We start from the raw sequence: 16,541 nt of genomic DNA, 5'->3' as shown, positions 1-16,541 counted from the left end.
CTTTATTTCACACCACCAAATACTAATTATATGTAACTGCAGAGATGCATTTATTATTTACCATTGCTCTTACCCATTCTAGCACTTCTTGGTCTGGAAAAAAAAGACCCCAAGCACAGGACAAGGCTGTCTTTTTAACTGCCTTAGTGGGACACCAGGTTTAAGTAACCATACCTCACCTGTTTTTCAGCCTAATTAACAGTTATTAGATAGAACATAATACAACTTTTGAAAACCCATCATATTATCTCAAAAATAGACGTTCCTCCACAATGGGTACTGTTTGTTACTGTGTCTTATTAATAATGTGTTATTTCCTCCGATTAAAAGCACTTGAAAAAACACATCACATTGCGTGCATGACTATTACTTCCAACAGTTGGAGTTTACGAGGAGACCATGAAGGCAGCAGTGAGCTCCCACAGAGAGGAGAGGGCTGGATGAAAAACAGACAGAAAAACAGAGGTGCATACCAGCTATAGGGGGATATCAGCAGGCTATCAGTATCAGATTGGACTAATATCTAAAATGTCTGACCCAATATGTTTATCAACTGTGAGTGACCGGTCTGCATGTAACAGGTGTCATTTCAGATCTACATAATTATTAATCCAGAAAGAAAATCCCTGACAGCGTTGAGAATGAAAGCTGTTAGATTTGTCCATTACAATGTGAAACAAACAAACAAAACAGTTACATTAGAGAACATGTTGACATGTTCCCAAACAAGAACTGAAACCATTAAAGAGTCATGTCAGAGATAAACCAGCAGAGGGTGACACTATACACAGGAACACTATGAGTAGTGATGATACTGACAGTATAACATAATTTTTCTTTTTTTTAAATCAAGGATTCTTCCATCTGTCTTCCTGCTTTTCCCCCTTTTCTTTTCTTTCTTCAAATCTTTACTTTTTTTCTTACATTCTAATATATCCCATTGTCTTTGCATCTTTCTACCCCTCCCTGCCTCGGAGTGAGTGAAGAGCCGGGGTTGAAATTGTGCAGGGCTGCTGAGTTGATGTATTGCAGGTGTGTGTCTTGCAGCAGGTGAAACAGCTCGGCAGCAATCGGGAGACTGAATGGAGCAGCCAAGCCGTCGGCAACACACAGAGACAAACAACAGCAAAGCATCACATACCTACATTTTCCCTCCCTATAAATTGATTGTTCAGGCATCTGAGCTCATTCACTTACATTCACATTTTAAAGAAAACGTAAATCCTATTGTAACTGCTACAAATGCAGTACTGCTACTCACCCTGTCACTGTTTCCTTCAGGCCCACCACTGAAATGTTTTTCACAGTAAAAGACATAAGACACAAATTTCTTCCCAAATTGTAATTTTTTCTGTCACTCCGGCCAATCACAAGGCCCGTTCCAGATGAGCCAGGCCTGCACAGAATCGATCGCCAGCGATCACCGCGCAATGCATGACGGTTCGATTTTTGTCCGACTTGATCCCGACTTGCTCTGACATCATGTACACGTGGCCAACGATAACCTCACGAGATCGAGCCGGCCACAATTTTTGGAGTCTGGCGCCACAGATGCTCTCCACGGACTGCAAGACCCAGGGCATTATGTTAGTTTTGACAGCAAACACCACATGTTGTATAAAGTCCGAACCTTCTGTGTAATTATAATATTTAACGCTAGATTGTAGGATATTAAGTCTCATGTTGTGCAATGAAGGTTTCACCTGTTAACAAACATATCTTGTGTGGTTGATAATAATAATAATAATAATATGCACATTACAAAGTGCATTTTGAGGCGGACATACAAATAATAAAGGATAGAATACAATGCCAGATACACGTACATTTCCACATATATTTACAAACAAATATAAATAAATCACAACGTGGTCTGCAAACTACAAGGAGTCTACAGATCAGATCTAACAGGATGTAACTATTCCTGTGACTTCCTGTAAATTCTTTGAAGTCTGCTGGAAACGGCTGGAAACTGTCCGACTTGACTGCGGCTTTTTGTCTCCGCCCCCTGCTGCTGCCGCCTGATCTCATCTACTTTCCAGGCGAGATGCAGTTCATCTCCTATGAGCCTAGTGTAATCTTTGCAATTCTGCAACACAACTCCTTGGCTTATTTGATCTGCCGGTTGATTCAGTACCCCTGCATGCAAATTACCTTAAAGGTCCAGTGAGTGGGATCTGGCGGTATCTAGCGGCGAGGTGAGGAGATTACAACCAACTGAAGCCTCTACAGTGGGTCAAGCATGTTGTAAAACGCGAATGCCCATCTCTAGAGCCATCTGGAGCAGAGCCAGAGGGCAGAATGTGTGTGTACATGGGAAGTGAGTGGTGAAGCAAGAGAGAGAAGCGAGAGAGGGCGGGAGAAGTTTGGTTTGTCCGTTCTGGGCTACTGTAGAAACATGGCAGAGAGGTAGGTAACGAAAGCACAACAATTCTTATTTTCAGGTGATTATACATTAAAGAAAACATACTTATTAATATTATATTCCATTTCTGCACAATAGATCCCCCTTAATGCTACACACTGTTCCTTTAAATGTTTCCTCATTTCTCTTACTTATCCCCCCCCCCCTCCCTAAGGTACAAGGAAGAGAAGCAAAGAAGAAGAAATGAAGGAAACATATTTTTGGGTAAGGTGACATCCTGGCCTCAGAAGTGACGTCTCCATCAGTTGATGAGTTGACACGTAGTCAACATGTAATAGGGATATTTTTGACAGCATTTGAAAGCAACGTTAAGACAAAACGGGTACAGGACACCTGGGATTCGCTGAGCCGATGATAAAAGAATATCTGGCATCCCAGGATGTTGTGAATTCTTGACATCTGTTACAACACGTTTTTATGATAATCATATCAGTGGTGCAATGAAATACAAGCAGCATTTTCTGCAACACCAAATCGACTACACGACAAAAAATCAAGCTGCCACATAAACTTTTAACATATTTATTTATTTTCACAAGAATGACAAAATTAAGTCTGTCATAGTTGTTGCCATTGCAGAATTATGTGGTCACGTGACGTTTCTCATTTGGAGTCATCTTCGTTGGGCTGTGTCATCAAACGCCTCACTGCAACATGGGAATTGACGTGAGAACACATTGTCAATTAATTCGAAATAAAACTTTCGCCTTAACCTCACATATTGACGCAGATATTTCTTTACCTCTTGGAAAAATCAGCTCCGTCCGTCGTGTGTGGCCTCCCTGGCAAACTAGTTTCTCCTCCTTCACACTATTAAAACAGATAAAGTATGAAAGGTGGGACCATGTTGCCTTTGCTTGAGACACAAGTCAACCTGAGTCATAAATGCTACCTGTCAGCAGCTAACAAACAGTAAATTCTCAACAGTTAGCATTGAAGCCTTTAACCAAATCCTATTTGTATTGCTGACAACGGAAACAGAAGGGCATGATAGAGTCAACATTTGGTGTCTGACTGAATGGAAATAGATGGAAATATACTTGACAATTGTCATAAAAAGTTTTTCACAAAACCTTGGATATCTTTTCAGCATTTTAAAATGTATCCCTTTTGGAAACTTTTTTTGAAAAGCTCTAGTTTCTGCCTCTTATCTATTATCATTACATTCAAGTCACAGAGCTAAGCCTTCACTTTTCTAAGATATATATTCTTGCCATCTTTCAAAAACCCAGTTTTGAAGGTATAATCCAGAATGCCATCTGGATCAAAAACATTGCATTCTCTTCACAATCAAAAACATTTTCAACCGACCTGGTTGTGACTCCTCTTTATCTAAAGATCGAAGCCAGAACTGACGTCAGTGCATCAACAAAATTATCAAGCACATTTATCTATACTTATTGTTATTTTCTATTCCCATACAGAATAAACATGTTCATATTTTTTCTTGTGTGATACAAAATAAGCATGTTGATGTGTCACGTTTAATTTTAAAGGTTCAATGTTCATTTATTGTCATTCTACAACCCAGCAATGCAAAACGAAATGCAACTTGTAGTCCCTACATGCTATACAAGAAAAAAAAAAAAAAAAAAAAATTTTTTATGGTGGAGTATAGAGGATAAGTAGATGAAGAAGCTGCTCTGTTGTCTCGTGGTACGACAGCGGATACTTCTGTATCTGTGCCAGGCGGCAGCAGCAGGGTGAACAGGCTTTTTCTGGGGTGGTTATTGTCTTTAAATATCCTTTGGGCTCTGTGCAGGCACCTCACCTCACTGATATCACTGATACTCTGTAAATGGGTACAAACAGCCCATTCTTATTCCCAGGGCATCAAATACCGACGCTTTGTCACAACCATTGGCGTTCGACACGCGAAAGGGTGCCTTTTACGGCGGTAGGAGACGAACCGAGCTTTCCATTAACTACCATGTATACCCATCCGCGGCAACAGTAAACACACAGTGGTAATGTAGTTTAAAAAGAGAAAGAGACACACAGGGCGGTAGGGGAGGTGAATGGGTCCAACAACACAAGGCCTTCATGCAGGAGACCGCTGTTCGTGTCCCGTGACTTACGTTCCACTTTCACTTTACATTCAGCTGTTTGTTTGTGTCCCGTGTTCACAACGTCCAGTCACATTTTCACTGTAAAACATAGTAGTTTTAAGCCCAACCATGTTGTTTTGCCTAAACCTAACTATAGTGGCTAAGCAAGTGTTTTTGTTAAATTCACAACATTAAGCATGTGTTTACTGCGACCGTAAAGTGACGCAGAGGGGTCTGACAAAGCGTCAGTATGTGACGAGTTGGGATGAGAACATGTTGGGTGGTATGGCCAAAGATACTGTTCTAAATAATGTTCTGGGTTTTTGAAAGAGTACCAGGGAAACGGGCATACTGTAGCTTACCCTACCTGAGGAACACTTACATGTTGTAGAAGTCAGCGTTGTGGAGCTCCTGCCAGTCCCTCCAGGTGAAGTAGTGTGGACAGCCTCTCTCTGGACAGGGTGTGTGCACCTGCTGAGTCAGTCCTGGCCACTGCCTGGACAGCACAAACAACTTGGACATCACCGCCAAGATCAGATCCCACAACTGACGAAACTCTGAGGAGAGAAAACAGCATTCTGTGCTGTGCAGAGCATTTGGACTCTTTATTATGAAAGAGTGATCGTAGATTTTTTACCCTCATCCTTCTCTGGTCTCCTGCAGCGTATCTCTATGAACGGATCTTCATCTTCATTCTTCTGTCTCACCAGAGCCAGTCTGTTTCCACAGCAGAGAAGACACTGTTCTCTCCCCACCCAGTGAGCCGGGTACAGGGAGCACGTCTTGATGATCACTCTGATGGGTACATACAATAGATACAGGCAGTGTATGGAAGTTTATTGGTGACAAAAGTATTGAAAAAAATAAGCAAAATTTAAATTGTTTGTTTGTATTGTACATTTATGCCATTTGCCAACCATGGGATATGTTGAATGACGACGTTTCAACCAAAGTATATTCCATAAACACATTTCATATCAGCTCGTATCATGCTTGCAGAAACACATAATGCCACGTGGTTAACGTTGTGAAATGATTGGTTAGATTCAGACAGCAAAACTACTTAGTTAAAGTCATAACGAAACAACGTTGTGTAACAACTGTAACTACCGTAAATAAATAGCAATCTTTAGTGGACTTCCTTACGTAACAAGTACAACAACATCACGGAATAATTGTAAACTCAATGTTTATTTTTGGTTTCATACGGGACACAATCAATAGAATCCTTGGTGAAAGTCCTGTGTTTGTTTGGCTCATCCACCACTTGTCCCACCCTTAAAGGACTTTCTCGCTCTTTATACTCGTTATTACACCATGTAACTTTCAACAACGGTCGCTCCATATATTACATCACATGCTCTGCACGTCGCTTGTTGTAAAACTGCTCTGGCTCTGACCGAAAGTAAAAATGCCCATATAAAAAAAAAAAAAACGTCCACATTCAACATATCGGTTGGTGGTTTGCAGAAACGTACAATACCAAACTGTTTTCCTGGCGACTGGGCTATTGTTCCTTTACAAAAGTCTGAACTAAAGTTCAGCTGTAAGTCACGTCATGTCAATTCCAAGAGTCACATTCTCCCAGTTCAGGACATTCAGTATTTGGATCAAGAAGAAAAAAATGGGATGTGTCAGATAAAATAGGCTGCAGCTGTTATTTCAACGCGTCAGACACATATTTAATCAACATTTGCGTAAATATAAGTATTGGATCAGCTCTGTATCAACAGATACCCAATATCAAAGGACTAGGATCAGGTGCGGGGCCATAAAAACTTGATTGGGACATCCCTTCTTCAGCATGTGTTAGGCCTCAAGGATATACAATACATTTTGGTGAGAAACACAGAATGTACACAAACATACACAATGTCAAATGATGAAAAGAAAGAAAGCTCTGCTACCTGTGGAAGAAGCCATGAGGAATCTCAGGAAGGAAGTACACGTGGACACTGAGGTCATCTTGCTTGTCCTCACCCCACTTGTGGCAGACTACGAGGTCGTCCTTCAGGTAGATGGGGAAGAGACAGGCTCCATCTGGATCTCTCTTGGCCTCCCCGGCAGACTCCCACTGCTTTCCGCCAGGGACGAACTCTGGTGCTTGGGGGTTCAGGTAGTTCCCGACAAAAGCGGGGAGGCAGACCTCAAAATGCTGCAGTAGGGTGAGTATTATGCCTTCCTCCCTTTTGGTCCCCACCACCTCTCCGACCAAGTCGTCGTCATCCACATCCAGTTTCTCTAACTCTCGGCGCATCAAGATGCGCATGGCCGCATTGTGTAGGGTGCCTCTGCACCTCAAGTCATCCACCCAGGTGAACTTCTGTTTCACCAGAGCCCCCTCCTGCATGAGAAGGTCTCTGGAGACCCCCTCCAGCTGCTGCACCAGGTCATGTCGCACGATAGTCTGCATTCACGGAAAGAGGCAAGGAGAGTGAAAATATGGTTTGTGAACCATGTAAATATACTTACTGTAGGTAAAGGGATAAAAAGAGTTTACACATGATGGATTACCAAGATGGTTTGACTTTTTTGAGTTAAAGGGTTGTTAAAACATTGTAGTGTATATTTGGGATCTGAAATTATATGGGTATATTTATCTAATGAAACGGAAAGCCGGTGCTGACCTTGAACATTGAGATGAGGAAGGAAGGCTGAATAAAAACTCTGTCACTGAGTACACTGATGTCTTCGTACCAAACGATCACCCCAATCCGATGCAGATATCTCAAGAGGAATCGCAAGATGGAGTGGAGACTCTCTCTGCTCATTTCAACATGGTTTAGAATTAAATCACCCAGTTCTTCAAGTAGAATGATACCTGAAAAATCAATCAATAAGAAGTTTCTTTACTGTAAATAAAGCATATCGCCCTTGGGAGTTCAAAATTGACTTACCATGTTGGGGAATTTCTTCTTGTGCCACAAGTGTATGAATGGCTTGCTCCACCGCTTCATAGCTTTTTGGTAAGATGCTCTCAGAGCACAGAAACACACTCTCTGATTGAATGCACGTCAAAATGTGACTTCTGAGTTTTGCAATATCCTCAGCCCTTGTGCAGTCAAGGGTTACAAGATCCAGAACCTAAAAGGAAGTTTAAGGGCAGCTGTGAAGGCAAGAAAACCTATACAGTGTCACAATTCATCTACTAAGGGAGTCTCATAGTGCTTTTCTTGAAATTATTTGAAAAACATAAATGTTAGTGCAGGAGAAAGTTTCTCTACTTACAAAACTACCAAAAAACGTTTTCAATACACACCTACATAGAATTTTTTTCAAACATTTTTTTAGAGGCAAGTCTGATAGAGAAAAAAATAATGACAAAGCAAACAAAAATAAGACCTCAGTTAATCAGTACCTTCAAATTGTATTCCAAAAGGCAATCCAGCTCATCTAGCTGGTCCGTAAAGAGAGAGACATCCATGTTTTCTTCCAGATTTTTCTTCAGGTGTTTTAAAACCGTCTTCCTCTTTGCCAACATAATTTCTACCTTCTCCTCAATGTCTTCCTTCTTCTCCATCACCTCCTCCTGGTCTCTGCACTGGTCGCAGTGTGTTCCCACCAGCAGGACCACTGAGTCTGGCACACGCAGCTGTATGTTGTTTATCCAGAACCACAGTTGGTCTTTGAAAGAATGTGGGTCTACAATGCTGTAGCTGATTGAAAAACCACAATCAAATAATTTCAATATGGGCTCACAACCTCTACAACCTGAAAAGATAAACAAGTGAGATAGTGATTGTGATTGTTGAGATATTTTAGTGTGGACCAAAGAGGTGGACTGACCAACAAACCAACATTGCCAAACCCAGAGCCATGCCGCTAACATGGCTGGGACTGGGAATCACTGTCTTAAAAGCAACCTGGTCTCACGGGAAGGCGTATAAACACCACAATGTTACACAGACATTTATTGTGTCATGAGTACGCATTTTAGCCGCTTTGCGTGTCATTTGTTCCCCGCGCAAACGTCTGCAAATAGGTTCAGGCAAGAAAAACACTTAGTTAGGGTAGGGGAAAATGTCATGGTTGGGTTTTAAAGGGTTAGGGTTAGGGTTAACTAAGTAAAACACATACAGACACAACTTAACACAGCTAGGGAAAACATGTCACAAACATCAATAAAATACACGTGACATTCGTCACTAAAGTAACTTACTAAAAAAGCCAGCGGTCAACAACGGTCTCGAACACGGGGTTTCCTGGTTAAAAGTCTGGTGTTTGTTGCACCCATCAACCGCCCCACCCAACCACCATAAGTAGTCTTTCTTGCTTTTTATACTACATCACTCATTCTTACAGTACAATTTATACTCAGATGCATTTATATTTCAATCAGTACAGGATACATGGTGTACAAATGACATGCGGAAATCAAGAAAGACATACTTATCGCACGCTAAACGCTTTGCGCATTATCCTGGCATTTCCACGACTTTTCGTTCGAACAGGCTGCATAAAAGATGAGTAATCAAAATAGTTAGATTTGCTCACCTGGCTAAATCAAAAGTAAGGATAACAAGGGCCCGTGGTGTGATGAAGACATGGTGTGTCAGGTAATACTCCTCTTGCCCTGCAAAGTCCCAGAAAAGGAAACGGACTTCCTGCGCATACAGTTGACTGATCTCGATTCCCTCAGTCCGGTCCTCCACTGCCACCGCCACGGGCTTTCCTTCCCTCAGGCTGCGGCAGAGTGTGGACTTCCCTGCCATGGAGGAGCCCAGGAACATGGTCTTGACTGTCCACCCACTGCGTGTGTTTGGGTTCTCCTCCATTTGACGGAAGTAGCTCTGGATGTCCATGACTCCTCCAGCACAGACCTCCTCTGGAGGGCACCTAAGTGGGTTGCCCATGGCCTTGCACACGGTCAGCTCACAGCTACCGTTCTGGAAGAGCTTGGACGGGAGCTCGGTAAGTTGGTTCCTCTCAACCAAAAGCTCCTTCAGTTTTGGGAGACCAACTAGTGGTTCGATGTTTTGCAGGCAGTTCTTGGAAAGGTCCAGGTGTGTGATACTGGTGCATTGGTTTATATCTGGAGGAAGCTTGGCCAAGCGATTAGTGCTGAGTTTTAGGAACTTTAACCTCCTAAGATGTGGGAAGATTCCCTCTGGAATGGCTCTGATGTTGTTCTGGTTCATGTAGAGTATCTCTAGTTTGTGCAGGTTGTGCATTTCTGGAGAAAACTCCATGATCTTGTTCCTGGAGAGATTAAGTTCCGTCAGGTGGGTGAATCTGGAGATGCCGGTGACCCGTTTCAGTTTGTTCCTCTGCAGATCCACGCTGCTAGCATGCGTTTGAAGAGCCTGAGGAAGGGACTTCAGTTTCTGTCCTGACAGGTCCAATTCCTCCCAACTGATTCCTGTGTTATGAATGAGTAGGTTTACAGTGATTTACTTAAGTAAAAGTAGTAATACCACAGTGTACAAATACTCTGTTACAAGTAAAAGTCCTGCATTTAAAATTTGACTTAAGTAAAAGTACAACAGTATTAACACCAAAATATACTTAAAATACCAAAAATAAATGTACTCATTATGCAGAATGTGTGTATATTATATTAATGGATTATAATTGATATAATACTTGGTAGCTTGTGAACTTCCCCCTGGGAGTCAATAAAGTCTCATTGATACAATAAAATCTGAACACAGAAGTTTATTTTGAAAAAAGGCTATGCATGTAACGATCAGAAACTGACACGCCATCCCTGACAAGCACAAAACTGACAAGCTGCCGTATTTGACGAGTTGGGTGTGAGAATGTGTTACAATATCATAGTTATTTATTGATCTGAGTCTGGAAGTAATTAACGTTCTCAAATAAATGTAGTGAAGTAAAAAAAAATTACAATATATAGTGGAGTAGAAGTATAAAATAGCAGAAAATGGAAATACCCACGTAAAGAACTGGTACCTCAAAATTGTACTTTTAGTTTCAATGTAGGCCTACAGGACTTGAGTTGATGTACTTAGTTACTTTCAATCACTAACAGTATGCAAGATATGGACACTGTTTCAAAATGCAGGTTTACCAAGTTGTCTGGGAAAGTGTATCTCGCAAATAAAACTAGGAACAGCTATTTCTACATCAGAACATGCTCCAGGTTTAAGGGGTCTCGTGGTTTTTCTGAGAAAAGTTATCCAGATAATATGTTTTTTGGAATATCCCTTGATGTGTTGATGAGTTTGTGATCGGTCATACCAGAAACTGACACAGCAAAATTCCCTTGCATGTTCTCTTAAAAAAAGTTGGTGCTGAAACCTTGGTGACGTAGTGAATGCTTACACCCTTTAATAGGCTACTCTATCAAAAAGTAAGCACAACTACAAGCCAAGTATGCCTTTCTGTAGGCCTGTGAGGCAAGAATACGTCATTATACTTTTATTAAGTATATCTCAATCAAATGATTAAGTACAAGTAGGCCTATAAGCCAAGTATACTTAGACTTTTCTGTATACTTGTCAGTATAAGTATACTTAGACTTTTCTGTATACTTGTCAGTATAAATATACTTAGACTTTTCTGTATACTTGTCAGTATAAGTATACTTGGTCTCTTTCTGTATACTTGTCAGTATGAGCCAAGTATACTTAGACTTTTATGTATGCTTGTCAGTATAAATATACTTAGACTTTTCTGTATACTTGTCAGTATAAGCCAAGTACACTTGGACTTTTCTGTATACTTGTCAGTATGAGCCAAATATACTTTTGTATACTTTTGTTAAGTATATCTCTGATAAGTACATCAAAAAGTAAACTGAAAGTATACTGTCTTATTTTAAGTTTAAAAGAAGTATACTAATAGCACACTTGAATAAACATCTTTTTGGTAAGGATTTCCTCTTGGTCGCTAACTGGTTGATTTATTCACAGTTCGTTCTACTTCCACATTCTACTTCTGCATCAAGTTACACTGTCGTAAAGCGGCTACGTATTCATACACTAAACCACAGCAGGATTTTATGATATTGAATGGTGTGACAGAGCTAATAATATAGCTTGGACTCTTTGTTCCCTCAAATGTCAGTGGTTTGTTAAAGTTCACCAGAAGTTGAACTCTACACTAAAACTCTGCACAGATTTATTGAGACTCCGATGTTGATCGTAATTCTTCTTTAATATTGTTCTCATGGTAAAAAATCACATTTTTCAAGGCATAATACCTCACTGGAAATACTTTACCTCAAGCATGATGATGTATGCATTATGGAACAATTAAGAGATCTCTCAGTATAACATGGTGCACAGACAGATATGTCAACATTCCTAACAATAATTACAAACCTCTAACAACATTTAAAGTACATGTTAGGTTGCTTACCACATCGAGAGTCCATCTTCTTTGAATATTTTCTTCATATGTGTGGCGCAGTTTTCTTGTTGAGTGAGTTCTCAGGAAGCGGGTTGAGAGTGAAAAAGAGGTCAGCTGCTTAGCTCACAAGTGACGCAAACCACCACCTCCCACCACAGTGATAGGGAAGTGAAATACAAAAACTTTCATTACTTCCCATTTTAAAGATTTAACAGTTTGCTCCAGTACATAACAAGACCAATGCCAACATGTGGATAAATCAGAATTGTGGTTTTGTTGTTACAGCATTTGTGGTATATACAGTGTGTAAACCTTTAATAGTTTTAAGAGTAGCACTTTATGTTAAGTTATCAATGATAAAGCATCAATTGAAAAAAAAAGTACAGGAATGAACAGTCGCATGGCATTTTGGTGGCCAATGGTCGGCACTGTTGCTCCACAGCAAATGGTCCAGGGTTTGAAGAAGGCTCATTCAGCTGGAAAGGTGAGGTTGTCAGAAATAGATAGACAATAATGAAATAATGATAATAATAATTATCAGCACAAGTCTAGCTTATGTAGTTAGACATAAATGCAACAACAGTAAAACAAAAGGTGAAAAAAAGGACAACAAAAGATTAATGTATTGAGCCACTAGATGGAACAACTTCACGTTTTGTAGAAGTTCTTTATGGAACATAGAACCAATGTGTTTGCAAGTTTTAGCTCCTTTACAACAAATCATTTATTAATGGTATGTAGTATGAAAATCAATTCATCAATAAGCTTATTCTTAAGACTCGATTGAGTCTGGTCTGTGAACACCAAGTCTGGATTGATTTTAGTCAAAATCCCCAATGTCTCAGCATATTATGATACCACATAATGATAATGCAATATGCTCAGCCATTGGTCAATAGGTAATGGAGGCCTGAATGATCTGAAGAATGAGAGGACACATGGTGACAAGACCCTAGATCACTTCTGATTTTACACTTTATCTTATTTGGCTGCAGTGAACCCAGTATTTGTGATGAGATCTGCTGTCTAAACTTAAAAAGGTAGGTTCACATTTTTCAAGTGTATCTTAAGACAGTACTTACATGCCCATATGTACATTGAATGGGTTATTAGTTGCTGTAATCATTCCTCCTGTCAATACTGGCTGCAAAGAGATCCCTTCCTAAAGTGATTTCCCCCGTGCTTTACTTTCGTTACATCTCCTAAATTCTAACTACAGTAAAAATGTAATCATGTGGCGATAATTATTTTCAGTATCTGAATGATGCATTGCTTTCTACCAAACTTCCTGTATCTAAACACATATTGTAATGTTCTTCAAGCTTAACAAAATTATTAAGCATTCTTATCAAATCATTTTTGTCATTTTGATTTTTTAATTGAATGTTGAGATAACAACTTATTGTTTGTAAGAACTGACACATATGCGGCAGTCCTTCACTCCCTCAGCATGTCACAGTGTCATTCTTAGTACTACCACCAGATGGTGCCAAAGCAAGAAATTGTAAGTCCTACACATTGCAGCTTTTAATATCACTAATTATTTGGATATATATTGTCATAATTAGCAGAATAAAGCAGAAAAAATTAATTCAGACCATTTATGATGTGAAGTCTGAGGAAATTACTTTGATGATGTCATCAGGGTGACCTGGGCTTAAGCTTGAAGACTTCAACTTATTAACAGGGTGTGGAATTTAAAATTTACCAGTCAGGAAGGGTATAACAAAGGCCTCTATGGAGTTGCATTATGGGAAGTATGGGATTGAATGGTTTTGAAGCTTGACTCATTCCAGGGACTAAAATGAAGGATGTCTCTGCTCTATCAATTTTGACCTTCTTTGAAATCGCTCTCTTGCAAGCCTCCCAAATTGGAAGTGCAGTTCTAAATTGCCGTAGTGCCCCTTTCAACCAGCTGCTTCTGTAAATCATGTTTCCATATGAGGGTTCTTCATTTCCAATGTAGCCTTAGGAAAATTCCATACCACATCGTATGCTACAAATAACCAGTTCCATTGAGTATTTATTTAAAAAATACAAACATATATTTTAAAACGACTCATAAGATCATTTATGAACAAACACTCAGAGCAATATCAGGCCACAAAGTAAGTGATATTCTACATAATGTCTAATTTCGGCTAAAATCACATATCATATTAAAGGTATAATATGCAAGAATATCCCTAAAAAAAACAATATATAGACGATACAAAAATAATTCCTCTCATGCATCACTTATGACCCACTGGACGTCTGTGGTGGTGTCTGTATCTGCCTGTATTTTCTCTTTTCTTATTATTTTGCAGTGTCCGGGACTCTTCTCGGCACCACGTGGGGGGTGTAACCCCCAGCCAATACCACCGCTTTGTCCCGCCCCTCAGCATCCGATACCGAGGCACATGTCCCCCTTTAGCTCTGTCAGATACAACCGTCCCTGTTCGCTCTCTCTCTTACAGTGTTTTAAGAGTCAACTCAATGTTGGTTACTGCACAGAGAAGGCATGAGTCTTCTCATACACTGCTGGTGGAAGTTTTTATGATTTTCCTGTATGTCCACAATGCAGTTCCTTTCCATTTGGCAGGATCATCTGAAGATATTTAAGTCCTTCAGGAATCTTTGGCACTCATGAGTTTCCTGTCACACAAGTACCTCTGGACCCATCCGCATGGATTGACATCAAGCCGCAGGAAGTTCTGCAGCCACGGACTCCTCTGAGCCCCCTCGACGAACTCATCCAGCGTAATCTGACCTGCACCACAAGCACAGTACATTTGAAGGAATTATTCACGGCTAAATGTCGATTGCCTAAATTTTTGAGGGATTTTGTTTGAGGATTTTGTTGGTTTGCTTTCAACCTACCATCACTGTTTACATCGACCTCCTGAAAGATGCGCTCACACACCTCCTCAGCAGTGAGGTTCTGTTTTCCTGTTTCATCTGACACAGAGCCTTTCTTTATCCTATAGATTATCTGAAAGAAAATTCCAGCAATTAGTCACCTTCCCATCATCTCAACAGATTGTGTGTTTTTTTAGCCATGCTGGTGGTTGGTTGGTTGGTCCACCACTTTGGCCCAGACTCCAGACTGAAATATCTATTGGATGGATTACCATAAATGTTCACACATTCATGATCCCAAAAGGATCAATTGTTATAACTTAGGCAATCACTCAACATTTCATCTTGCGCCATCAATAGCTAAATTTGTCCAATACTTTGGTTTATGACCAAATACCTGCAAAACTAATATCATTCCCATCAGCCTCAGCTCTACTCATGTGCTATTTAGTGCTCATTAGTAATTGTTAGCATGCTAACACGCTAAACTAAGATGGCAATCATGGTAAACATTATACCTGTTAAATATCAGCACGTTAGCATTGTCATTGAACATGTAAGCATGCTGACGTTAGCATTTAGCTAAGCCACCACTGCCTAAGTACAACCTCACAGAGCTGCTAGACTCTGTCAGTATGCAAGTTTGGTTTGCACACTCATTGCTGAAGTTGGTGAAAAATACTGTTTTCATATAAGTCCTTAAAAGTAAGGACATTATTATGATTATGATAACCAACTACAACTATGTCTATACAAACAGTTTCACATTTAACACAATACATAATATTACTTCTGGATTTGCTGCTTAAAAACATAATTAAAAACAAAAGATGGTCTTCTGAAAATCACATGAGAACTGAGGTTATACCTCAGTGGCAAACACTTGTTTTAACAAAATGTGATCTGATGATATCAACACTTTTTTACCTTAACAATCTTCCGTAGTTCATTTCTGTCTAGTCGACCGTTTTCATCGCTGTCAAACACTTTGAAAGACCACCGCAGCTTATCTTCAAGTTTTCCACGCAGGACAAGATTAAGCGCCGCCACATACTCTATAAAATCCATTGTGTTGTCCTGAAAACAGGGGGGAAAAAATGACATGGAATGTATGCTTGGACAGATTAAGAGAAGGGATTTGTGCTTATAATTACAAAGACATATATATTGCTTGGACTTTCATTTGAAGACTGAAACATTTTACTTCAAAGCAGCTTTTTCAACTCACATGATTCATGTCGAATGCTCGGAAGATGCTGTCCATGTACTGGGATTCAGGTGTGCCATTATGTACTCCAAACATCATCTTGAACTCGTGCAGGTACAAAGATCCGCTCGGGCACTCCATGATGAATGACCTGTAGAGGTCCTGGATGTTATTCAACTCCAGTTCTTCGTCCTGTGCCTGTACTTGCTGATTTTGACCCATGCTAAATCTAATACATTATTATTTTGTATTATAAATAAATAAATAAATGCAGATGGTTTAGTAAAGCCATATCCCTAAACCTGCCTGCAACGACTAGTTCAGTGTCCACTTCATGGCTCGCTGTTGACGGTCTCTTCAACAGCTCAGGGGTCTAGAGCTGAGTGGAGGGTAATAACTGATTCATGTGATGCTTGACCCCAACCAAAAGGCTTATTTTTAGCCAAAGTCTTTGACAAGCTGAGTTTAAAGCAGTAATCCACACGCCTGATCCCATTTTGAACCTGTAGCGACCCAGGGTCACAGGTACTCTCACGCTATTACTTACTAAAATGATTACTCATAATAGTGACTAGAGGTGATTTTCTTGTGTGTGGATATATGAAAATGTAATATTGGTGTATTAAATTGTTCTGCAGCTGTTGTCGGGTTATTAGTCTAGTGGCTGTTGATTTATTTCACTTGTTAAAAATCTGTAATCATCTTT

At 40.1% G+C, this 16,541-nt stretch overlaps 2 protein-coding genes across 2 annotated transcripts; both read right to left on the bottom strand.

The window, feature by feature from the left end:
- Positions 1 to 2,933: 2,933 nt before the first annotated feature.
- On the bottom strand, positions 2,934 to 11,906 carry LOC141760043 (malignant fibrous histiocytoma-amplified sequence 1). Its single transcript, XM_074622686.1, has 10 exons — positions 11,797 to 11,906; positions 8,968 to 9,832; positions 7,832 to 8,129; positions 7,371 to 7,557; positions 7,101 to 7,294; positions 6,381 to 6,880; positions 5,111 to 5,268; positions 4,856 to 5,030; positions 3,168 to 3,235; positions 2,934 to 3,072 (listed from the first exon to the last, which is right to left on the bottom strand). Exons 1-10 carry the CDS (start codon positions 11,810 to 11,812, stop codon positions 3,029 to 3,031), a joined length of 2,505 nt encoding a protein of 834 aa, XP_074478787.1. The 5' UTR covers positions 11,813 to 11,906; the 3' UTR covers positions 2,934 to 3,028.
- Positions 11,907 to 14,396: 2,490 nt separating this feature from the next.
- Positions 14,397 to 16,057, bottom strand: LOC141761777 (guanylyl cyclase-activating protein 2-like). The gene is made up of 4 exons (XM_074625392.1): positions 15,857 to 16,057; positions 15,556 to 15,705; positions 14,650 to 14,761; positions 14,397 to 14,539 (listed from the first exon to the last, which is right to left on the bottom strand). Exons 1-4 carry the CDS (start codon positions 16,055 to 16,057, stop codon positions 14,397 to 14,399), a joined length of 606 nt encoding a protein of 201 aa, XP_074481493.1.
- Between the last annotated feature and the right edge of the window lie 484 nt (positions 16,058 to 16,541).

This window comes from Sebastes fasciatus, chromosome 2 (genome assembly GCF_043250625.1).
Source record: "Sebastes fasciatus isolate fSebFas1 chromosome 2, fSebFas1.pri, whole genome shotgun sequence".
NCBI classification, from domain to species: domain Eukaryota; kingdom Metazoa; phylum Chordata; class Actinopteri; order Perciformes; family Sebastidae; genus Sebastes; species Sebastes fasciatus.
The sequence above is the reverse complement of the archived record's forward strand: the minus strand, read 5'-3'. Positions and strand labels throughout refer to the sequence as shown.

Coding starts and splice junctions, on each gene's coding strand:
- LOC141760043 (XM_074622686.1), bottom strand. Junction 5,031..5,110: donor GAGACCAGAGAAGGATGAGG/GTAAAAAATCTA, acceptor TTCTCTCCTCAG/AGTTTCGTCAGTTGTGGGAT. Junction 3,236..4,855: donor AACGCTGACTTCTACAACAT/GTAAGTGTTCCT, acceptor CTGTTTTAATAG/TGTGAAGGAGGAGAAACTAG.
- LOC141761777 (XM_074625392.1), bottom strand. CDS start 16,057: ATGGGTCAAAATCAGCAAGTACAGGCACAGGACGAAGAACTGGAGTTG. Junction 15,706..15,856: donor GAGCATTCGACATGAATCAT/GTGAGTTGAAAA, acceptor CCCTGTTTTCAG/GACAACACAATGGATTTTAT. Junction 14,540..14,649: donor GGTCGATGTAAACAGTGATG/GTAGGTTGAAAG, acceptor CTTGTGGTGCAG/GTCAGATTACGCTGGATGAG.